Source organism: Syngnathus scovelli, unplaced genomic scaffold, assembly GCF_024217435.2.
Source record: "Syngnathus scovelli strain Florida unplaced genomic scaffold, RoL_Ssco_1.2 HiC_scaffold_27, whole genome shotgun sequence".
In the NCBI taxonomy this organism is placed as follows: domain Eukaryota; kingdom Metazoa; phylum Chordata; class Actinopteri; order Syngnathiformes; family Syngnathidae; genus Syngnathus; species Syngnathus scovelli.
Genome location: NW_026061362.1, coordinates 692,806 through 717,241, shown reverse-complemented (window position 1 = coordinate 717,241; position 24,436 = coordinate 692,806). Strand labels below are relative to the sequence as shown.

The following is a 24,436-nucleotide window of genomic DNA, read 5'->3' as shown; positions in this document are numbered from 1 at the left end:
GGCGCCAACGCGCTCTCATGGATGGGCCGCACACGGGACACGTGGAACGTGGGATGAACCTTCATGGAGTCTGGAAGGAGCAGACGGACTGCGGCCGGGCCAATCACCTTCTGGATAGGGAACGGTCCAACAAAGCGGGGCGCCAGTTTGCGGGATCCCGCTCGCAGCGGCAAATCCCGCGTCGAGAGCCACACACGCTGCCCCACTCTGTACTCCGGAGCCGGCGTCCGGTGCTTGTTCGCCTGGCGGGCGTAGCCTGAAACAGAGCGGAGAAGAGTGACCCGGCCCCTCGCCCAGGCACGATGACAACGGCGGACACAAGCCTGGGCCGACGGGCACGCCGCACCACGCTCCTGGTGGGCGAACAAGGGTTGCTGGTACCCGAAGACGCAGTGGAAAGGCGAAAGTCCCGTGGCCGAGGTGGGAAGGGAATTGTGAGCATACTCTACCCAGGAAAGCTGTTGAACCCACCCGCGCTGGTCCCCGGCGGCCATGCATCGGAGAGCCCTGCCCAGTTCCTGGTTCAGGCGCTCCGCTTGACCGTTGGACTGAGGGTGAAACCCCGAGGAGAGGCTGGCCGTGGCGTCGAGGAGTCGGCAGAACTCCATCCAGAAGGTGGACGCGAATTGAGGTCCTCGGTCTGACACGATGTCTTGTGGAAGACCGTGGTGACGAAACACCTCCCGCACCATGATGGACGCCGTCTGCTTCGCAGATGGGAGCTTAGGCAGAGGGATGAAATGCGTCATCTTGCTAAAACGGTCTACCACCGTGAGGACCACCGTGTTTCCCTCTGAGGGGGGGAGGCCTGTGACAAAGTCAATTGACAGGTGAGACCAGGGACGCTGGCGAACTGGCAAGGGTTGAAGCAGCCCGGCCGGAGGACGAGTAGACGTCTTTTAGCGGTTACAGATTGAGCAGGCTCTGACGTAATCGCTGGTGTCCACTTGCCAGGTGGGCCACCAGAAACGCTGTGCCACCACGTACCTCGTGCGTGCAGCGCCGGGATGACAGGCCAGGCGTGAGTCGTGCGCCCATTGCAGCACGGCCAATCGCAGGCCTTCAGGGACGAACAGGCGACCCTCCGGGCAGTTGCTGGGGCCGGGTTGATCGCGTGATGCGGTTTCCACTTGGCGTTCGATCTCCCATGTGAGAGCCACCACCCGAACCGAGCTCGGGAGGATAGTGGGAGGCGGACCCTGTCCCTCCTCCCCACCAGGAAACAAACGCGACAGGGCGTCCGCCTTCGCGTTACGGGAACCCGGTCTGTAGGAAAGAGAGAACTCAAACCGGTCAAAGAACAGAGCCCACCGTGCTTGTCTCGCGTTCAGTCTCTTGGCCGATCTCAGATACTCCAAGTTGCGGTGGTCGGTCCAGACAATGAACGGAGTGGTGGCGCCCTCCAGCCAATGTCGCCACTCCTCCAAAGCCAACTTGGCGGCGAGCAGCTCACGATTACCGATGTCATACTTCCTTTCTGAGGCTGACAAACGGCGAGAAAAGAAGGCACACGGATGGAGACGATCGTCTTGGCGGCTACGTTGAGACAACACCGCCTCGACACCCACGTCCGAGGCGTCCACTTCGACCACGAACTGTCTGTCGGGATCGGGAACTCTGAGGATGGGAGCGGATGTGAACCTCCTCTTAAGCTCCTGAAATGCCTGTTCCCCCCGTTCTGTCCATTTGTATGGGGAGGCGGGGCTGGTAAGGGCGGTGAGTGGCGCGGCCACCGTGCTGTATCCACGGATAAAACGTCGCTAAAAGTTCGCGAAACCTAAGAATTGTTGCAGCCGCTTGCGTGTCTCGGGAACAGGCCATGACGTGACCGCCTCCACCTTCCCAGGGTCCATTTCGATGGATCCCTCACGCACCACGTAGCCGAGGAATTTGACAGAGGAGGCGTGGAACTCGCACTTCTCTGCCTTCACGTAGAGCGAATTCTCTAGGAGGCGTCGCAGCACCGCCCAAACATGCTTGATGTGCTCAGGAAGCGAGCGGGAGAAGATGAGGATGTCGTCCAAATAAACGAACACAAATTTGTCCAGCATGTCTCGTAACACGTCGTTTATCAGGGACTGGAAAACTGCTGGGGCGTTGGTGAGCCCAAACGGAACCACCAAGTACTCGTAGTGTCCGCTCGGGGTGTTGAAAGCCGTCTTCCACTCGTCTCCCTCCCGGATGCGGATCAGGTGGTAGGCGTTGCGAAGATCCAGCTTTGTGAAGATGGTGGCACCCTGAAGGCTCTCAAAGGCGGAAGAAAGAAGAGGCAGAGGGTATCGGTTCTTTACGGTGATCTCGTTTATTCCCCGGTAGTCGATACACGGGCGGAGCGTGCCCTCCTTCTTCTTCACGAAGAAAAACCCCGCTCCCGCAGGTGAAGAGGACGGCCGTATGATACCGGCTGCCAGGGACTCCCGGATGTATTCCTCCATAGCCCGGCGCTCAGGAGCGGACAGGGAGTAGACGCGTCCCTTGGGAGGGAAGGTGCCGGGCAACAGGTCGATGGCGCAATCGTAGGACCGGTGTGGAGGAAGAGAAGCGGCCCTGGCTTTACTTAAAACCTCCTTGAGTTCATGATAAACTGCTGGGACATTGGAGATGTCGGGACTGTACCTGGGCAGGGCTCTGCCGAGTGGGCTGGTGGCCGCCTTCAGGCACACTCGATGGCAGCGTTCGCTCCACTGCCGTACCACCCCCACCTCCCAGTCCAGCACCGGGTTGTGCTGCCGCAACCAAGGGTGCCCCAGGATGAGCTGCTGTCCTAGGAGGGAAAGAAGAAAAAACTGGATGATCTCGTGGTGATTGCCGGAGAGCATTACCTTAACCGGTTCCGTCACGAAAGCCACCTCGCCAATCAGACGGCCATCAATGGCACGCGCGGGAATGGACGGGCTCAGCGGGAGGAAGCCGACACCCCACTGACGCGCCAGGCTAATGTCCATGATGTTCCCCTCCGCGCCGGAATCCACCAAGGCCGCCACGTTCTGGTCGCCCGCCGCAAGCTGGACACGTGCCTGTAGCGTGAGCGTGCTGGGACTGGGAGAGCCGGTGCTGGTCGAGCTCACGCGGATCCCCCGACGCCGCGTGAGCTCCGGCCTTTTAACGGGCACCCCGCCACCCGATGGCCCCCCTCCCCACAGTAAAAACACAAGCCCAGCGAGAGGCGTCGACGGTGCTCCTCCGAGGGAACCCGAGCCCCTCCCAGATCCATGGGCTCGGCGGGTGGTGTGGTTGACGGGTCCCCAGCAGACGGAGGAATGTGGCCACGCGGATTCCGCGGGGACCTCCTCTCCCGATCGCGCCGCCGCGTCCGGATCCGCCGGTCTACTCGGGCCGCCAAGTCCATCGCGCCCTTCAGGGTTCGCAGGCGATCGTAAGACACCAGTTCGTCTTTCATATACTCGGCGAGGCCGTTTAGGAATGTGCTAACGAGCGCTGGCGCGTTCCATCCGCTGCTGCCGGCCAACGTCTGGAACTTAAGGGCGTACTCCGCGACCGATCGGCTACCTTGACGCAGCGTCGCCAGTTCCTCGGCGGCGTCTTCGGCGGCGGATCCCAGGTCGAACAGGCAGAGCAATTCCTCTGCGAAGGCGTCGAAGGAATCGCATGCCGGGGCCATCCTTTCATACTCTGCCAAACCCCATAGCCGCGCCTCGCCCGTGAGGTGGGTTAGAACGAACCCGACCTTGGCTGATTCTGACGCAAACGTGATGGGCCGGAGGCTGAACATTATGCGACAGTTGGTCACAAACGCCCTCACGTGCTTGGGATCGCCGTTGAACTTCTCGATGTTGCCGAGGCGGGGCTCCGGGACGTCCACGAGCCTCCTGGCCTCGGCAGACGGGCGGTGCTGGGGTGCTGTGACAGCCGGGGACGCAGCCACCGACAGTCTCTGGAGGGCTTGGGCCATCTCCTGCTGCTGCAGCTGTTGTTGCTGACCAACCTCGATCAGGTTCCGGATGTCGGCGGACAGGCTGCTGATGGCGGTCTCGGCTCGCTCCAGTCAGCTCAATGCCGTCTCGTCGTTCGCTGACTGCATAGTGTTGGCCAGTCTGTACTGTTAAGGATCGGACAGTACAGCCAAGTGCGTGACGACGGACTTTATTGGAAGGGGATGATGGGAACAGCCGGCGCTGGAGCGGCGATCGGGCTGGAGAGGACAAACGGTTCTGCGGGGGTTTCGAATAGTCAAGCGAGTCAAGTTTCTCCGGGACTGATGAGCGAAGCAGCATCAAGGGACAGACTGGCACTCGGTTCTGCGCTTGCGGCGCTGATATAGCGCTGTCCATGAACCCGTGGCAGGTGACGGTGATTCCACTGACAGGGGGGGCGTGGTCCCGTCGCAGGTGGCACCAGCACGTGACACTTGCTTCCTATTTATTTACCTTCTAGGTGCTAGAGGCTAAGTGTTAGAGGCTAAGTGTTAGAGGCTAAGTGTTAAAGGCAACACAATCCGAACAACACAACACAATACGAACAACTCAACACAATACGAACAACACAATATGAACAACACAACACAATACGAACAACACAACACAATACGAACAACACAACACAATACGAACAACACAACACAATACGAACAACACAACACATTACTAACAACACAACACAATACGGACAACACAACGATACTGCACTGAACAACACGATACCGCACTGAACAACATGATACCGCACTGAACAACACCATCCCGCACTGAACAACACCATGCCGCACTGAACAACACCATGCCGCACTGAATTACACCATGCCGCACTGAACTACACCATGCCGCACTTAACAACACCATGCCGCACTTAACAACACCATGCTGCACTGAACAACACCATGCCGCACTGAACAGCACCATGCCGCACTGAACAACACCATGCCGCACTGAACAACACCATGCCGCACTGAACTACACCATGCCGCACTGAACAACACCATGCCGCACTGAACAACACCATGCCGCACTGAACAACACCATGCCGCACTGAACAACACCATGCAGCACTGAACTACACCATGCCGTACTGAACAACACGACGCCGCACTGAACAACACGACGCCGCACAGAACAACACGACGCCGCACAGAATAACACAATACCGCACAAAACAACACAATACCGCACAAACAGTTTTAGATAATATTATGTCGCAGTCATGTGACGCGGACATGACGTCAATAGGCGGAACTCACGGCAAAAGTATAATCCGTGGGCGTGACTTGCAACAGGAAGTAGGAAAGCGGCAATGCTGGCAAACAAGACACAGCGGTTAGTAACACGACGACTAACAAGACAAATATTTTTGTTTTCAGCTTGCAACTTGACCGTCTAGAGCGTACAGGTAATTACAACTCATTGTTTTGAAAAATATGTTTTTTTTGTGTAGCCCTGAAAAGCGAGGGAGTGTGGCGTTTGGGAGGAACGTCGAACTCGGCGTCTGCTTCCAGCCACAGACGCCAAATTTCGACGATTATTTCGACTGGTCAACGGTTGTAAATGATTGCGTTGATTAAAAACGTTAACTCTACTCTTAACTTTGCCGTTTCAGATATGCGGGTATTACACCGCGGAAATGACGTCAATAGGCTGAACTCTCGCCAAAATTCAAATCTGTGGGCGCAATGGCCTTGAGCGAGACAACAGATACAAACACGACGATTATCAACAGAAATATCTTTATTTTCTGCTTGCAAGTGTACCGTCTAGAGCGTACACGGTAAGTACAACTCATTGTGTTTAAAAATATTTACGTTTGTGAATGTTGGTTGAGGCTAAATGTTAATGTTTAATTTCATTCCTTTAGGTTCCATGGTGTTTGTTGGCTGTATGTTTTCCACTGCAAGAAGAGGCTCGTATCATTGACCAGCAGGAGCTACAATGGTGAGTACCCCTTTCGTCGTCCATTTATGTGAAACACTTCCTATTTCACGTCTAACAGTACTCGATTTAACAAATAACCATAAATAAATACAGTGTGGGCAGTCAAGTTAACATATGTGATTATCCTGCCTAATATGTTTATCACAAATATGTCACTAATCACTAAAATGTTTGTTTATCACAACACCTTTGGACCTTCAGCAATCAATTATTTCCCTTCATCTACATAGAGACAGAACGATGGTGTCATAAACATCTCATTCATTTCACCAAATAACTTCACGCAGGTGGATAACGGCCGTCTCGGTCACGCTATGTTGCGTGATGCAGTTTTGAAGAACTAAATGCATTTATTCAATGAATAAGTCAAGCTAGATCTATGTTTACGATGTTGTAAGTTACGGTACCGATTGAAGTTGAGTCCGAAGCCAGTGGAAAACAGCACTGCGTTTGTGCTCTCCAGGTACAAATGTTGTGATCTCTGACTGACGACCGGGCGAGACTCGAGTAAGAGATGTCCAAACGAGCTCCGGCAGGACGGGCCGAGGCGGAGTGAACGGGCGCCCTTCAGGCCGCCAATGACGAGCTGAGAGCCAAACTGATGGACGTCCAGTTAGAACTTCAGCAGAAGAACAAGGTGAAAACCTCAACAGACAGACACTGCCTGCCTCCAGTGGCAGAGTTTACTTGTTTGAGAAGGAGTGGCTTATTCAAAACTAAGATTTATTTAATCTGTGTGTTCCCAGGCAAAATTGGATGTGATGCAATTCCAAATTTCACCACATGATGGTGCCCAATTTTGACTTCATAGGACATATTAAACACTTAGCTTGTTATATGTTTCAAGATGGCGGCGCGTGCACACGCAGCGGCCACTCTCTGTCCCGTTCGTTGTTTTGTGAGTGTTTACTGAGTGTTTGTCCGGCAGTTTTGTGTGTGTTCGTCTCGTGTGATACGTCGTGCTACTAGTGCGGCGGGCATGTTCTGCTCAACATCGGCAGAAGTGGGTTTTATGGCGTTCTGGACTTTGGTGCGGAGAGATTAGGGGCGCTCGGACTGCTTCGTCATGGAGCGACGCCGGACTGGCCTGCTCTTCCTCCCCCGGTTGGACTGCGTCCGTCCTGGAGCATTGTTGGGATGCGTCGGCAGCGGGTCTGCGGGGCAACGGAGGAGGGGCCAGCGCGGAGACGGGCCAGGCTTGCGGCCAACCCAGCTCGCGGAGCCGTGCCTTCCATTCTCCTGGCGTACGTTCGTTCGCGGGACGACAAGATGGGTTGCGTTCGCCTGATGGGATCCACGAACCGGACAGTGCGTGCCTGCTGCGTGCTCGTGTTCACAGTGGCCTGGTTGACTGTCATCTTTCCGGACTCTGCTGTGCATCGGGAGCGGCTAGCGTGCTATCACTCTTATTGTTCATTTTCTTGTTTTATTTTTCCTGTGTTGTTTACTTGTATGTGCGTTCTGAACTCTGTCTTGTCACCCTGGGATAGTGAGAAACGTAATTTCGATCTGTTTGTGTGTCTTGACATGCGGAGGGATTGACAATAAAGGAGACTTTGACTTTGACTTTGACTTTGACTTATTATGTTCAAGGTAATCATATTTGTTTATTATTCTAATGGCCTTTTCAAAACTATTCTGGATTACTACTTTGGATCTATTCTACATTACTCGGCAACAACATACTCTGTAACAGATTAGGCAGTATAATCACATATGTTAACTTGAGAGTGCCCACACTCAATCTACTTATCGTGATGTGTTAAATCAATTACTGTTAGACATTATTTGTCTGATAATCTACCAAATCTTTGAATTGAAGAATTTGTGATTTAATTAATGGCTTGCTATTATGTTCAGGGTAATCAGACTTGTATATAATTCTAATGGCCTTCTTTTGAAAACTATTCTGAATTACAACTTTGGATCTTATATTACTTTGCAACAATATACTCGGTGACAGATTAGGCAGTATAATCACATATGTTAACTTCAGTGCCCACACTGTATTTATTTATGGTTATTTGTTAAATCAAGTACTGTTAGACATGAAATAGGAAGTGTTTAAGATAAATGTTATGGTTACTCACAATTGTAGATTGCTCCTGGTCAATGATACGAGCCTCTTCTTGCAGTGGAAAACTTGCAGCCAACAAACACCGTGGAACCTAAAGGAATGAAATTAAACATTAACACTTCGCCTCGACCAATATTCACACGTACAACGCAACGCGGCTACACTTCTGCTAGGGTTAGCGCCTCAGCTACACGTTGCTATTACCGTGAACGCTAGCTACATCGACAACTTTAGTCAAACTACACAAACGTAAATCTCCTTAAACACAATGAGTGTTACTTACCGTGTACGCTCTAGACGGTCCAGTTGCAAGCAGAAAATAAAGATATTTCTGTTGATAATCATCGTTGCTCAGTGGCTCACGGCCATCGCGCCAACAGATTTGAATTTTGGCGGAAGTTCCGCCAATTACGTCATATCCGCGGCACATGACTGCTACGTAATACCCGCTTATCTGAAACGGCAGTTAAAAGTAGAGTTACATCAAGTTTTCTTGGAACCTAAACGAATGAAAGAAAACTATCATTTGGCCACAACCAACATTCACAGATACAACACAATGTGACGTGCGGGGTTGAGGTTAAAGGTTGAGTGAAGGGCCCTCGTTTTAAACTACTTTTTTGAAAAGGAGTGGGAACAAGTAAGACATATTTAATTTATTTAATGGGAAGTAGTAAGACTTATTAAATTTATTTAATCTACTTTTCTTCCCAGGCAAAATTTTATGTGCTGCAATTCCAAATTTCCAAAGTGAATGAAGGAATGAAGTCCTTTAAATTATGATTTTGTATAAATACTAGGCATAAACACAAAATCTACGGCACAAAATGGGCAGACTTTACTTGTTTGAAAAGGACTGGTTACAAGACATACTTTTATAATTTATTTAATGGGAAGAAGACTTATTTAGTTTAATTGATCTATTTTTGGTCCCTGGCAAAATTCGATTTGCTGCAATTCCAAATTTCCAAAGTGAATGAAGGAAAGAAGTCGTTTAAATTATGATTTTTTATAAATACTAGGCATAGACACAAAATCTACGGCACAAAATGGGCAGACTTTACTTGTTTGAAGAGGACTGGTTACAAGACAAACTTTTTTGATGTATTTAATGGGAAGAAGACTTATTTAGTTTATTTAATCTATTTTTGTTCCCTGGCAAAATTGGATTTGCTGAAATTGTATTTTGCCAAATCTTGACTTGAGACCTGATAGGAAGTATTAAACGCTTAGTTAAATCAATACAAATTGGTAATAAGAGTGAGTAATGTTGGTTGAACCGATGAATGAAGGTTGAAAGCAATTTAAATTATGACTTTGTATAAATACTAGATATTAACAGAACATCTACTGCGCAAAATGGGCAGAGTTTACTTGTTTGAGAAGGAGTGGCTTATTCAAAACTAAGATTTATTTAATCTGTTTGTTCCCAGGCAAAATTGGATGTGATGCAATTCCAAATTTCACCACATGATGGTGCCCAATTTTGACTTCATAGGACATATTAAACACTTAGCTTGTTACTATGTTCAAGGTAATCAGATTTGTTTATTATTCTAATGGCCTTTTCAAAACTATTCTGGATTACTACTTTGGATCTATTCTACATTACTTGGCAACAACATACTCTGTAACAGATTAGGCAGTATAATCACATATGTTAACTTGAGAGTGCCCACACTCAATCTACTTATCGTGATGTGTTAAATCAATTACTGTTAGACATTATTTGTCTGATAATCTACCAAATCTTTGAATTGAAGAATTTGTGATTTAATTAATAGCTTGTTATTATGTTCAGGGTAATCAGACTTGTATATAATTCTAATGGCCTTCTTTTGAAAACTATTCTGAATTACAACTTTGGATCTTATATTACTTTGCAACAATATACTCGGTGACGGATTAGGCAGTATAATCACATATGTTAACTTCAGTGCCCACACTGTATTTATTTATGGTTATTTGTTAAATCAAGTACTGTTAGACATGAAATAGGAAGTGTTTAACATAAATGTTATGGCTACTCACCATTGTAGCTCGCTCCTGGTCAATGATACTTGTAGCTCGCTCCTGGTCAATGATACGAGCCTCTTCTTGCAGTGGAAAACTTACAGCCAACAAACACCGTGGAACCTAAAGGAAGGAAATTAAACATTAACATTTAGCCTCAACCAACATTCACAGATGTAACGCAACGCAAACTACACAAACGTAAATATTTTTAAACACAATGAGTTGTACTTACCGTGTACGCTCTAGACGGTCCACTTGCAAGCAGAAAATAAAGATATTTCTGTTGATAGTCGTCGTTTATGTATCCGTTGTCTCGCTCAAGGCCATTGCGCCCACAGATTTGAATTTTGGCGACAGTTCAGCCTATTGACGTCATTTCCGCGGTGTAATACTCACATATCTGAAACGGCAAAGTTAAGAGTAGAGTTAAATAAAGTTTTTAATCAACGCAATCATTTACAACCGTTGACCAGTCGAAATAATCGCCGAAATTCGACGTTCCCCCCAAACGCCACACTCACTCGCTTTTCAGGGCAACAAAAGTACTTCTTTTTAAAAACGATGAGTTGTACTTACCGTGTACGCTCTGGACGGTCCAGTTGCAAGCAGAAAATAAAAATATTTCTCTCGTTAGTCGTAAGTTACCATCCGCTGTGTCTTTGTCAACATCGCCATTTTCCTACTTCCTGTTGCAAGCCACGCCCACGGATTTAAATTCTGGCGGAAGAGCCCGCCCATTGGCGTCGTTTTCGCGTATAGCAAATCCGATTGGTTGGGAAGGGGGCGCGGTTATGCAGCCGAGGGGTCCTGTGATCGGTGGGATGTAAAGTAGGCGTCGACGTCACGTCCGCGTCACGTGACCACGACGTGGCAGACGTCATATAGCAACCGCTGTTTTGTTTAGTAGACTTACAGTTGTTATGCATTGACATAATGGCGCACACTCCAAATGGATTTGAATAAATTAAATAATTCTTCTGCCCACTCCCTTTTAAACAAGTTAACTCTCCCCGCGGATTTGAATTCCGGTGGAAGTTTCGCCCATCGACGTCACGTCTGTCACGTGACCACAACGTGGCAGATGTCATATAGCAACCGCTGTTTTGTTTAGTAGATTTACAGTTGTTATGCATTGGCATAATGGTGTGCACTCAAAATAGATTTAAATAATTTAAATATTTCTTCTGCCCACTCCCTTTTAAACAAGTTAACTCTGCCCACGGATTCTAATTTCGGAGGAAGGTCCGTCCATTGATGTCTTGTCTGCGTCACTTGACCACGACGTAGCGACGTCATATAGTAACCGCTGTTTTGATCAGTAGACTTAGTTATTATGCGTTGACATAATAAAGGACATTTACACCTCCCATGTCGCCCGCAAGGCAACCTCGATTGCCAAAGATGTGAGTCACCCGGCTCACTCTTTGTTTGACCTTCTGCCCTCTGGGAAGAGGTACAGAAGCCTGCGCTCCCGCACCACCAGACTCGCCAACAGCTTCTTTCTCCAGGCTGTTAGGGCCCTGAACTCGCTACCCCCTTCTACGTAGCGTGCGGCACTGTTGCGCTATTTTCGGGAATGTCTGCTGTACGCGCACTTGCTCCTTTTTTTTCTGCTCCTCCTATTTATTTATTTATTTATTTATTTATTTATTTATTTATTTATTTATTTATTTATTTATTGTTGTGTTATTTATTCATTATTTATTCAGCACGCTTTTGTTATACTTGTTTACTTGTTTGTCTGTTGTGAGCCATGTCTTGTCACCGTGGGATAGGGGGGAACGAAATTTCGGTTTCTTTGTGTGTCTTTGGCATGTGGAGAAATTGACAATAAAGCTGACTTTGACTTTGACTTTGACTTTAATGGCGCACTGGTTAGCATGTCCACCTCTTAAGCATGATGTTGCGGGTTCGACGCCTGATCAATGTTAGCCATGGAGTGAGCTGAAGTGCATGGCGCTGAAGATTTGAATCTTTGAAATGCGCTGAGGTCTGACATAACAGGCAGAATGGTTTGCCATCACGTTCAACAAAAAATATAAACTTTCCCACTCTGATAAAAACGTCCTGTGTTCATCTACATATTTCCGTTTTGCTGTGCATCTTTTCTCTGCCATTTCGAGAGCCCAATTGACACTAATAGTTTACTGGAATGTGTTTGCCCATCCTACTTTGTGGAATTTCACCACATGCGCTTTTGACCAAAATACCAAATTGAACTCAAGTGAAGCCAACACGCACAACCACCCCCCCCCCACACACACACACAAATGTTGCTATGAACATAAAAGGGCCGCATGAATCCAAGCAAAGAGCCGCATGCGGTTCAGGAATTGCGGCTTGGCCAAACCTGTACTATACAACTTTATTTGTATAAAATTTTCACAACAGCTGTCACACAAACAAAGCGGGAAAAAACGAAGACGTGCGTGTTCCGCCCACGCTGGATTTATTTGCACCTTTGAAAAGACACCGTATTGTCGCAGATGTGGCAAAGAGTACTTTTGGGCATCTGAGACGGAAGGATGTCCAAAGCATCATGTCACCTGCTCTGGTCGGCATGGTGGTGGGACGTTGAGGTCAACCGCTTTGGGGTTGCTTGAATCTTTGGTCGCAGGATGCCACACACTTGAAGACAGAAGCAGAAAAGCAGAGCTAAATGCAAAATGTACTCACCGGTGACTCCAATTTTTTTCCCCCCTGAAGAAATGGATGGACGGGTGGCCCCGGCTGGCCGGTGGGACTCTTGTTATTCTGACCCTTTTTAGTGCGCGTTTGGGGCAACAACCGTTTTTTGTGGCGCTCTCTTCTGGTTCAAGAGTGCCCTGCATGTGAATTTGCCTTTCCTGCCTTCTGATTGGATGAGCGCCGGTGTGACGCGGTGCCTCTGTCACCGTGGCGGGGGGTATACGTCGGCATCGGAGCGTCTGCCAACGTCTGAGACCGGCTGGCAGTTTATCGGAGGTGTCGAGTGCGGTGCCGCTGGAGCTCACTCACCAGCTGGTGTTAGGGCCACAGAATGAAGGCCAAGGAGAAGAATAGAAAGAGAAACAGAAACTTCTCCTCCAATTGTTTGATTTGTCTCTTCTGAGCTTCGATGAATTCTTTCAGCTCTTTGTTCCTCTAGGACGGACAAATGGAAAGTGGCCTTCAAAAGCCAGTAAGCGTGCAAGTAAGTGCCGGGCTGGCTTTGGGCCCTTACCTGTTGCGCGCTGTGCAGCAGATCCATTCTCTCTTGGAGGATGCAAGCGTCGCGCTCCCTCAACTCGCACATCAGGGCTCGCTTCCATTGGTCCACGGCGCTCCTAAGCTCTTCTCTCTGATCCGCCGTCAGCACGTCATTCACGCCAGCGTGGCTGGCTTTTTCGCCGTCCGTGGCGGGGCAGTCCCGCTGCGGTAGCGCCTCGTACAACATGGCCTCCAGCTCCAGGATCCTCTGGGCCGCAATCCTCGTCCATCAGTGGTCCGGCGGGAGATTTGAGGGCGACTTACCTTATGAGCCTGGTCCATGGAACGCTTCCTGAAGTCCAACTCTTCATCCAGGTAGCCCTTCTGCTTACAGAACATATCCTAGCACAGCTCAAGGTCAGAATTGTTGGGGCACATTGCCGGAGTTCCCCTTGGCTGATGTCGCGTGTCTGTCTACCTTCTCACTTTCAATGTCCAACATCTACTGTTGAAGTGCTGACTTGGTCACTTTGATGTATTCTAACCACTGAGGAAAGGCTGCTGTCACATAAGCAGAATGCGAGAGCGTGCGTGGACGTGCGCGTTACCTTCTCGGCTAGGGTGAGAAGGGTCCTGGCGTGAATCATGACCACCTGCTCCTCGTTGGTGAGATTCTGCAAGAGCCCAAAGGCACAGCGTCAACTGTTAGGGTTTTCCAGGTTATCTTTATCGTAGGATTATGTTGGAATGTAAACTATAATGATTAAATCAATCTTGTCTTGCCCTCACAATGCAGAGTAAGATGAAGTGGTTGCTTCCTCTGCTTGATTGACCAGCTGCAGGGGAAGCAATCAAAGTTGTTCTGTTTCCCACAACAGTGTAAAACACCCCCTGCTCTGATCTTATCAGAGGCCGGGGGTACACCAAACCTGTCCACTCTCACCCCCACTCTGTTCCTCCTAATAAATATGCCCTTGCAGGAAGGAGACTTTTAGATTTCATTCCTGTAGCGAGTGATCTCTCCACCTGCAGGTGTCTAAAAGAACTTGTTTGTCTCCCGTGTGGTTCTTGCAAAATAAGTTGGAGTGAGCAAATCTCTAACGTTTTGGTGCCGAAACCCAGGATCCCTCATACCCATCATCTGGCTGACGGAGGACGACGCGCTGTACACCGTCGACGGGCCAGCGTCCATTAGCCGGACCTGGTAAAGAAAGACCTGGGAAGGAAATTCTTCGCTGGGCCAGCATCTTAGGTCTGCCTTCGTCTGACAGAGGTGGATTGACGGGACCCGGCAGTGCAACGAACCAGGGGACAAGTAAGTTAAAGGCCTGAAGTTGTGTGATTGTGTTGTTGTGAAACGCGTATAAAAAAAAAAAAAAAACAAAAAAAACACAGGTGCACGTGAGATTCGGCTTTGGTTTGTCCGAGCTATGAGATACGGCTTTGGTTTGTCCGAGCTATGAGATACGGCTTTGGTTTGTCCGAGCTATAAGATTCGGCTTTGGTTTGTCCGAGCTATGAGATTCGGCTTTGGATTGTCCGAGCTATGAGATTCGGCTTTGGTTTGTCCGAGCTATGAGATTCGGCTTTGGTTTGTCCGAGCTATGAGATACGGCTTTGGTTTGTCCGAGCCATGAGAAAAATACAAAGCGCTGGAGTTTTTTGTAATTGAGAGTGTGACTGGTAGGATAAATTGACTAAATAGCAGTTCTAGCATTGATCCACGGCAATAATACAGGCTAGTAATTTGTTGAAAGGTCAATTTAAACCTGCATTGAGGATCCTCAAAGAAATAAATAAGTAATAATAGTAATAATAATAATAATAATATTTTTTGAGACAAAGAGATTGTAAAACCTAAAATTACTAGAATTAAGATGGGAAATAAAAACGGTAAATCTCTACCTCTTGACGGAGATGAGAAGTACATGGCGAGTAGATTTCTTAATTGTATGCAATATATGCCGAAGTGGAAGAAAAAGTATGGAGTAGAAAGGAAGTTGAGAAATCAAGTGGTAAAGAAATGCAACTTGCTTCTAGAAGATAAATAAATAAAATAAGAATGTGCTGTCCTCGTGTGCATGGGAGGGACCAGCTCATGATCGACCACAGGAAATGGCCAGCCTGTGACGAATCATTGGTGCTGGGAACTACCTTTTGCGTGCGAGAGCTCTGCATGTGTGTGTGTATATGTTAAAATGATGAACATTGGCTAAAGTTTTAGTATAAAAAAAAATTTGCTAGACTGTGGTCTATCCAATTTGCACCGCAGAACAGAAATTATTTTGAAAGATAAAAATGAGAGGAAAAAGAGAGAAATCTGTTTGCAAGCAGAAACTAATCCACACTAGTGCATGTTAAGTGTCGAGCCCACATGAGAAATTCGAAGAAAATAAAAATGACAGAACATGCTTTCAGGAATTGGAAGAAGCTAAACTGTGAATTTAAGATTTTGCAATGCTACATTTAATAGGAATAATTGATTGGTTGTGTTATAAGATTATACAAAATTCTAAATGCAAGCTAAATCTGAGAGATTGAGTTCTTCAAATTTAAAAACAAAGAAAAAATTCAGATTAATTTGCCAATTGTTTGTTTTAGTTAATTTTTTTTGAGTTGGTGGATTGTTCTACCAGGAAACCTGAGTTGAAAATGATATATGAATGTTGTGTGGTGAGCTTGGATGAATTGGGACCAATGTGATAGAAAGACTCCTTTTTGGAGACTGTGTGTGAGATGCAAATGAACATTGATGAATGATAGCCTGAATGAAAAGAAATTACAGGTTGAATGGTTGAAGCCGTTAGCGACTACTATGGAAAATTAGTAGAGCGACTTTGATGAAAGAGTGATTTTGAGAAGGTTGAATGTTAGAAAGAAACACGTAGCTTTTGGATTGATAATTAACTACAGAAAAAAAACTGGAGAACCAGTAACACATGTAGAAGATGTGTGAACTGGGAAATTGAGAAGCGTTTTGGACAGAAAGTCAAATTAAATGATGATGGAATCGTATGTAGTAAAGAACGCATTCTCCCAAAAAGATTGTCAAGGTGTGAGGTATGGGCGTTGCCAAGCCTCAAAAGGAGGGAGTTAGTAGGACAGATAGTGGAAGATAGTAATAATACAACACTTTATGACAATGAATTTTCGAATACATTTGGTGTTATACTGTGGTATTTTTTTTTTTATTCTGGTGTAGATAGGTTAGCAACACGAGAGATTTAGAGGTTCAAAAGAAAGACAGTCAAAAGAAAACATTTTTGATTTGGACAATTGCAGGCTAACAGGAACATAAGAACGATAAGAATTACGAGAGTTGCAAACAACAGATGAAGAGCAGTCCTTGGCAGATTATATGATCAGGACGCTCAAACTGTGTCAAAGACAAATTTACTGCCGCCTGATCTTTCCTCCTCACAGGTCGACAACCCCATCAATCCAGGAGACTGGGTCTACATCAAGGTCATCAAAAGAAAGAACTGGGCCAGCCCGCGGTGGGAGGGACCGTTCCAAGTTTTGCTTGCTACTCCCACGGCGGTGAAAATTTCTCAACGGCCCAGCTGGATTCACCACAGCCACTGCAAGTTGCAGAGAGTGCTGGACCCCTAATTCGGAGTGGTGGGGAAGGCTGACTACAAAGGGGCCCCATCGTTTAGGGTGAGGCGTCTCAATGTTGGTGAAGAATTCATCGATCCCCACTCCGCTAGGCGAGGGGATGTCCCGGTGTCTCTGCCATCCTAGTAGCAACGGGGCTCCATATGCCAGATGGATCCTCTGCTGCGTTGTGGTTGGAGCGTGCTATGGTCTATTGACTCATCTGAACAGACCAAATGACAATGTTGCCCGTGGTAAACGATGGTCACATGATGAGAACTTTGAAGACTGGTCATGGGACCCCAGAAACCCATACGAAACCAACACTTGGTACCGGTATGTCAGGTTCACTGTGAGAGCTCACACACGGGAGGCGTGCTATGTGTGTTCGAAACTCCCCCCTTCCTCCACGCAAGTTCGCTTGGAGGCCAGAGCAATGAATGTCACTGAAGCAAAATGTATGGCATCCATGGGAGGAGTTGGATATCAGCACCGTGCCATCACAGTCAAAGATGCCGACCCTTACCGCCCTGGACTTGCTGACGGTGCCTGTGATCAGCTGTTCTGGACAAATCTCAATGTGACTGTTAAAGGACGGACAATACCACAAGTGGCCTACACAGAGAGACCAGCTGGAGTGAATTACACATGTTACATCCAAGGTAACAAGACCCACGTCTGCATTAACGACGACTGCTCTCCAGGAGGAAACTGGATGGGAGCTTTGGACATCACCGATGAGTGTCAAGATAAGAGAGCCATTTCAGGTGGTGAGGGCTCTCCAACCAACATGGCTACACCATCGAACGGAACATACTTCATACAGAAGGGCTGGTGGCTTTGTGGTCACAAGGTTTATCCGATGCTGCCCGCCAACTGGACAGGAGTGTGTGCACCAGTGTGGGTGACAGACCACACCTACAGGATACGACATCATCTGCTGACAGGAGCACACAACTCATCTGGACGTCGACGCAGAGCAGTTGCAATCTTTGACCCTCATGACCCTGTCTGGGGTGCGAACGTTCCAGGGGACCATAAACTGTGGTCTGCCGGAGACAAAGTTGTCCTTGCGCTCTTCCCTCAGATTGGGGTTGGGAAACTATCGCTCTTCATCGAGACACTGAACTATCGTTTTCAATCCTTTGTGAATCTCTCGCTGCAAGTCAACGATGGACAAAATAGAGAGATTCAGGCTATTAGACTGATGGTCTTGCAAAACAGGATGGTTCTGGACTTGTTGACGGCAGCACAAGGTGGTGTGTGCCACATCATTGGGACTTCCTGTTGCACATACATACCTGGAGAAAATGACACCCACATAAACGACGCCATGAATTCGCTGAAGAACTTACAGCAGGCCATGTCTAAAGACAAGGTCCCACATCAGTTTGATTTCTTTTCATGGCTATTCTCTGGCAACTGGTGGCAACTGCTGTTGAAATTGCTGTCTCCTGTGCTTGTTGTGCTGGTGGTGTTGTGCTCGTTTACGACCTGCGTTATCCCATGTTTGAAGTCTGCTGTGTCGAAGTTTGTGTCCTCTACTGTAGCCCAAGTTCATATACAACTTCTTAGAGATGACGGATGTGATGACGATAATGACACGTGGATTGCGTAGATGCTGCTCTGTTGGGCATGTTTTACAGAAACTTGATGATTTAACCATCGAAAATGCTTCGCAAGTGATGGATACAATGATGTACTGTTTCTGTGTTTTTATTTTTATTTTTTATTGATAGCATTCTGGTCGCCTGTGGCACAGGGGCCGTTTAAGAATTTTCCTGCTAATAACATCTGGCCAGCAGGTTTTTCGCTTACACAATAAGTTTGATCTGGGGTATTGAGGTAATGCCTCATCTTCACTGGAAAGTGTTGCTATCATTGTTTGTTGTTTTTATTTTTACTATTCTTCTTTCTTCATTATACATATATATATATATATATGTTTTTTCTTACTTGTCTTTGTTGTTTGGGGTGACATAATCATATGATAAAACAGGAGGGAGATGTTAGGGTTTTCCAGGTTATCTTTATCGTAGGATTATGTTGGAATGTAAACTATAATGATTAAATCAATCTTGTCTTGCCCTCACAATGCAGAGTAAGATGAAGTGGTTGCTTCCTCTGCTTGATTGACCAGCTGCAGGGGAAGCAATCAAAGTTGTTCTGTTTCCCACAACAGTGTAAAACACCCCCTGCTCTGATCTTATCAGAGGCCGGGGGTACACCAAACCTGTCCACTCTCACCCCCACTCTGTTCCTCCTAATAAATATGCCCTTGCAGGAAGGAGACTTTTAGATTTCGTTCCTGTAGCGAGTGATCTCTCCACCTGCAGGTGTCTAAAAGAACTTGCTTGTCTCCCGTGTGGTTCTTGCAAAATAAGTTGGAGTGAGCAAATCAACAAGCTTCTTTCAGCGCAAAGCCTTCCAAAAGTCACATTTGAGCCGCCGAGTCTCGTGGAGTGCGAACATAAGGAGTTCGGCATACACTTACGGCGTTATCGCCCAGGATGTCCAGCTTCTTCATCAGATCACTGATGACGATGTCCGGGGGAAAGGCGCAAGGAGCAATGTAAAGTGTTCTGGGACCTCGGGTTAAGGTTAGGGTTGCGAGGGACGCCTTACGGTCCACTTGATGTCCGGGCCCCAACTGTCGATGGGCGACAGCTGCACTGCTATGTCCTTCGGAGGAGTGTGACAGACGACATAGTGCTCCGGATCCACAGGCTTGTAAGTGCCCGGAACAGAGTCTTGCACGGCCACAAAGCTGTACGTGACACCGTGGGCTGCGCGAACTGTGTTATGCAGCATAGTGTGGGGCATCTTAATGTACACTAGACTGTTTGCGGGCGCCGGGTCCACCACCAGTCCCGTTTCGGGTACCGTGATGGTGGGAGAACTGCCCGTTAGCTTCTTGCACAGCTCTGCGTGGGTGTACGGGCGCCCGGTATCTTCATTTCTCACATCGATGTTACGTTCTTTGCACATGGCGACCACTTGTCTCATAGACATCGTTCTCATGCACTCACGCATACTTGGAATACGTTGGACGCTGCTGCTGCTGCTGCTGCTGCTGCTGCTGCTGCTGCTGCTGCTGCTGCTGCTGCTGCTGCTGCTGCTGCTGCTGCTGCTGCTGGCCACCGCGGGCCGATGCGAGGCTGATGTAACGGTACTGGTCTGCGGTGAGCCCGAGAGTCTGGCCACTATGGCCGCTTTGTCAACGGCTCTGCCCCTGTCCATGATCACAATATCCGGATCGCTGCACATAAACTGGAGATGAGTAGTGTTGTATTTTACCAGGACGCGATCCACAGCCTCATCGTGGAGTGGGTGACTCATGGTGCAGTCGTTTTCATTAGGCTGAACTGTCTCTTGGAGCGTGCGTTCGGCCGGGTGAAACAACATCTTACACAACGCGTGCTTAGTCAGGGGCATGTCTCGCTCATTCAGGTAAGGGATGCCCTTTTCCGTGCACATGTTCTGCAATTGCCCAGAGCCCTATTACGGTTGCCCGACTGAACTAGATACCACCATGATCGAGACGCCCACACGTTACGAGAGCACCGTCATCGACGCCCCCAGTTGGCCCATTGAACCGACACGGGTTACAGTTAGGCAGTGTGACATATCCACATTGCGCATAGCGGCCATTGTGTGCATACATAGTGCAGCGGGCTCTGGGCTGCTAAGAGAATGCCAGCAGCTGGATGATATTCGAGTTGGGGAGGCAAAAATAACCAGAGGCTATAACCTTCCGGCCGATTTTGTCATCCACACCGTAGGCCCTGTGCTGAAACGCGGCAGTGTCCCAACCACGCAGCAAACCCGGCAACTGATGGGCTGCTACGTGCAGTCTTTGTACGAGGCCATGAACAACCACTTACGCACAATAGCGTTCCCGTCCATCTCTACAGGTGTGTACAACTATCCCATATGGGACGCTGTGCGAGTGGCCATGAACAGTGTGCGGGCCTTTGTAAGGCAACACCCACACGCGTTCGATTGGATCACATTCTGCCCATACAGTGCGGCCGACCTGCAGGTGTACCAGGAGGTGTACGCGCAGTACTTTCCATAGTTGGCCTACACCAGAGCGCTCGGGTCGATCCTGTTGTTCTTGAGCACGTATGCCATGTGCTCGGGCTTGATGAGCATAGTGCCGCAGGCCTTGGTATGCTGACTCAGCAGCACTCCCACAATATGCAGGTACACACAAATGTGCTGCTGCTGGATGCGCACTCCAGGCATCTTGTCCTTCATGAGCCTGATGATAGTGCCCGACTTAACGTAGTACATGGGTAGCTGGACCTCTGGCCACCCTGAGATGCTGATCACTTTGAGCAGCTTCTCAGTAACAGTTTTACTGTTGTTATAGTCGAGGCCCATGGTGATACGGGCGCACAGGTCCACAATGTACTGGTTCTTTATGTGGGCGATGACCTCTTGCAGCACACTGTTGGACAGTCTATACTCAGTGCCCATGGCGCTGAGTAGTTGCTCTTTTACTGAGTTGCACGACAGTGTGGCCTCTTTGCGCAGTGGCTGCTCGGTGTCTGCCATTTTATTATATAACGCTCTGTTGCCTGAGCAGCTCTTTACGCACATACGCAGCCTGCAGATGCGCAGCGTACACTTTGCTACACACGGCGCCATAGCCGGCCGTGACAAAGAGCTGATCACACGCATTTATGACGCTCTTCATGTAGTACAGGCGGTCCAACGGGTACACATCCTTGGTGTCGCTCCAGTGGTCATAGTCTAGGATCCTGCCGCCGAGGGGCGCTTCAGGCACCCCATGCTGGTGCCTGAGCACGACGTACTCGACGCGAGCCCCGCACACGACCGCGCGCCCCTGAAGCCTCATGCGCTCAGCGAGTTGGGCCTGGGCAGGCATCTGTTTGACAAGCTCCTCTCTGAGGGCGGCACGGTATGCATCCCCTGTGCCATAACGGCACCTCTGCTGCGCCACCTCCTGCGCCTTCTTGGGGTTGCGTATGCGGTACGAGCCCTGGTCATTGCACTCACCGCCTATGCCCTGTACGCTCTTGGTGAGCACAAAGTCATTGTCGGGCAGCGCCCCGGGCACCATGATGGCCGTCATCATGTCGCTGGCCGTGACGTGGGCCCGGGGGTCTTCTTGGAGGATGGCGGTCATGACGGCTGCATATATGTTACGGGCGCACATGGCACTGTCCCGCCTGGACAGCATGACGCCCTTGCTGCCTGTGCGGGTCGTGCCGTCCCTGGCCGCGGCTACATACACGTACCTCTTCTTTGTGAAGATGATGAACTTTGTATAGATGCACTGCTCGAACTCGAGACGCACGGGTTTATCGAAGAACGACGACACCGTGTCGCTGGCGTCGATGGCCAGGTCCCACAGCTCCTCGAGGGAGGCTGTACGTAGCACGAGTCCGTGTCGCCGTAAACCATGGTGGCCCCCACCACGGTCCTGAGAAGCTCGGCGGCTCTCTCGATGAGCTTGCGCCCACAATACGTGACGGTCATAGCCCCGGCCATGAACGGTAGATATCCCCTCTGTGTGCCCATGGTGCCGTACACGGAGTTTGCGCTGATCTTGTACGCCAGCTGTCTCTTCTCCAACACCATGTACAGGTCCCTGTCCTTGATGTCCTTCATGCGACGGCGTATGGTCGCTCTGCTGTCCAACAGTCCCCTGAGCACCTTGGGCAGCACGCCCTCAAACTCTCGAGTGAACCTGTAGCTGAACGTGTTGCACTTTGTGCTGCCGGGCACCATGGCTGCGTACCGTACTTTGAGCTGTTGTATGCGAACCCTGAGACGGGCGCGCTCTTGCTTAGCTTTGGCCGGCAACGCTGCGAGCGAGCACTGCTGCGCCCCTATCTCCCGACCCAAAGCCTCCTTCTCGGCGTACCGCGGGGCATGCTCGCAGCCCTCGTGCTCCTCCCAGGCATACTCCTCGCCGCCGTGCTCTACTATGGTGGTGTAGCATATGTTTTTGCTGATGATGATGTTTGGATACAGGCTAGAGAAGTCTAGGGGTATGACGTTCTTGTACACACCCGGCACGGGCTCGTAGACGTAGGCCCCCGTGTATGAGCCGACCGCTTCGGCTTCGTTGCCGTCGGGTATGACGTATACCTTGTCTGTCACCGAGCGCGGCGTACAGTGCTTGTATATCTGAGAGTACACGCGCACCTGTTGACCCTGGGTGAATAATTGCATGATGGACGTGTTGCACACCGAGGCCATCTCACATAGGGCCAGCCACGTATTGAAGTAGCAGGCGAGCTGGTGGCACAGCAACGTGTCTTTGACACAGTACCTACCAACCGTGGCCATGTTGCCCGTGACGTACGCGTTGAAGATGTCTTTGGGCTTGACAGGGTCTTTGCCCGTCTTAAGAAAGTGGTTGGCCACAAAGTTGAGACTATACGAGTCGAGCTTATGATCCATGGTCACTATGGGCAACAGGTCTATGGTGAGCACGCCTTCCCACTGTATGTAGGCTATCCTCGCATGCCCCATACCCACAGTCTTTTCCAGGGCCAGTCTGGTGGGATCCCAGCCCACACGCCTAAGTGTGCCCAGGGCCGACAGCCGGCTGTACCTCTTGATCATGTAGGGTATATCGAAGCCCATTATGTTGTAGCCGCACACTGCAACCACCTGGTGATCCTTGAGGTACGCAACAAACGCCTGCAGGAGGTCGGCCTCTGTGTCATACTGGTACACTGTGCTGTCATAGTTGTTACCCCTGAGCGAGAGCAGGTCGGTCTTGAGTACCTGACTACCCTTGCATAGCACCATACCTATCTGAAAGACCACCTCGTCGTCCTTGTCACTGGGGAACACATTGGCAAACTCTGACTTGACCTCTATGTCAAAGTAGCAAATGGTGGGCGGCGGCACGCCCTCTATGTGGGGGGCGGCCTCAATGTCCGTGTTAGAAAAATTGTATATATATGTTATCATGCGTTCTCTAATGAGTACTTATTCACAATATTACTGTTCAGTATGCTTGCTGCTTTGCCTTGCTTATTCTTATCTTGTACAATAGAACAGAAGGATTACGGCTGGGTCAGGGGCGAGATGACGGTTGTGTCAAACAAGATGCTGCTGACAGCTCAGCGTCCACCAGAACAGATCGTGAAAACAACACGTCAAACAATGCGTCATGAACCTTCTGATCTTCCTTAAAGAACGTCACTTTCTCTTTTTATCTCTCGGAATATCGCTTAAACTGTTTTGCTGATATAGCCATATCTGCACGCAACACTTTGTGCGTTACTTTTTGTTTCTTTTCTTACGAGACGAAGCCACAATCTCTTCCCCCCCCCCCCCTTAAGGGCTAATCGTCTCACACTGTGGGTAGGGCATTCCAAATAAAAAGAGCGAGGAGTGTAAAACAGATTTTTAGTGTAGTCGGATTGCTGTAAGTCTAAATGCACTCCTCGCGAGAAAAGACTCAATATTCTGCCTCACTGGTTTTGTCTGCTGATCCTTTTGCTGATTTTGAACCTAACAGTCCGACTGCCAGTTTGCCACAAGATACTCGTGGTCGACCATGGTCTTTGTTCTGGCTACGGCGCACCGCTGCTGTACGGCCACCCACCCCACTGAGGGTAGGCCTGCGCGTGCAGTTAACTCTAGGGTCTTACTCACCTTTGTTTCGTGCAACTTAAATGTGTGTGCCTCTACGTGCTCTTGTATG

At 49.1% G+C, this 24,436-nt stretch overlaps 1 protein-coding gene across 1 annotated transcript; it reads right to left on the bottom strand.

Annotated features, from left to right (window-relative positions):
• Positions 1-12,865: 12,865 nt before the first annotated feature.
• LOC137839941 (janus kinase and microtubule-interacting protein 3-like) lies at positions 12,866-13,703 on the bottom strand. The gene is made up of 4 exons (XM_068649756.1): positions 13,622-13,703; positions 13,468-13,545; positions 13,178-13,411; positions 12,866-13,098 (listed from the first exon to the last, which is right to left on the bottom strand). Exons 1-4 carry the CDS (start codon positions 13,643-13,645, stop codon positions 12,982-12,984), a joined length of 453 nt encoding a protein of 150 aa, XP_068505857.1. The 5' UTR covers positions 13,646-13,703; the 3' UTR covers positions 12,866-12,981.
• Positions 13,704-24,436: the final 10,733 nt, after the last annotated feature.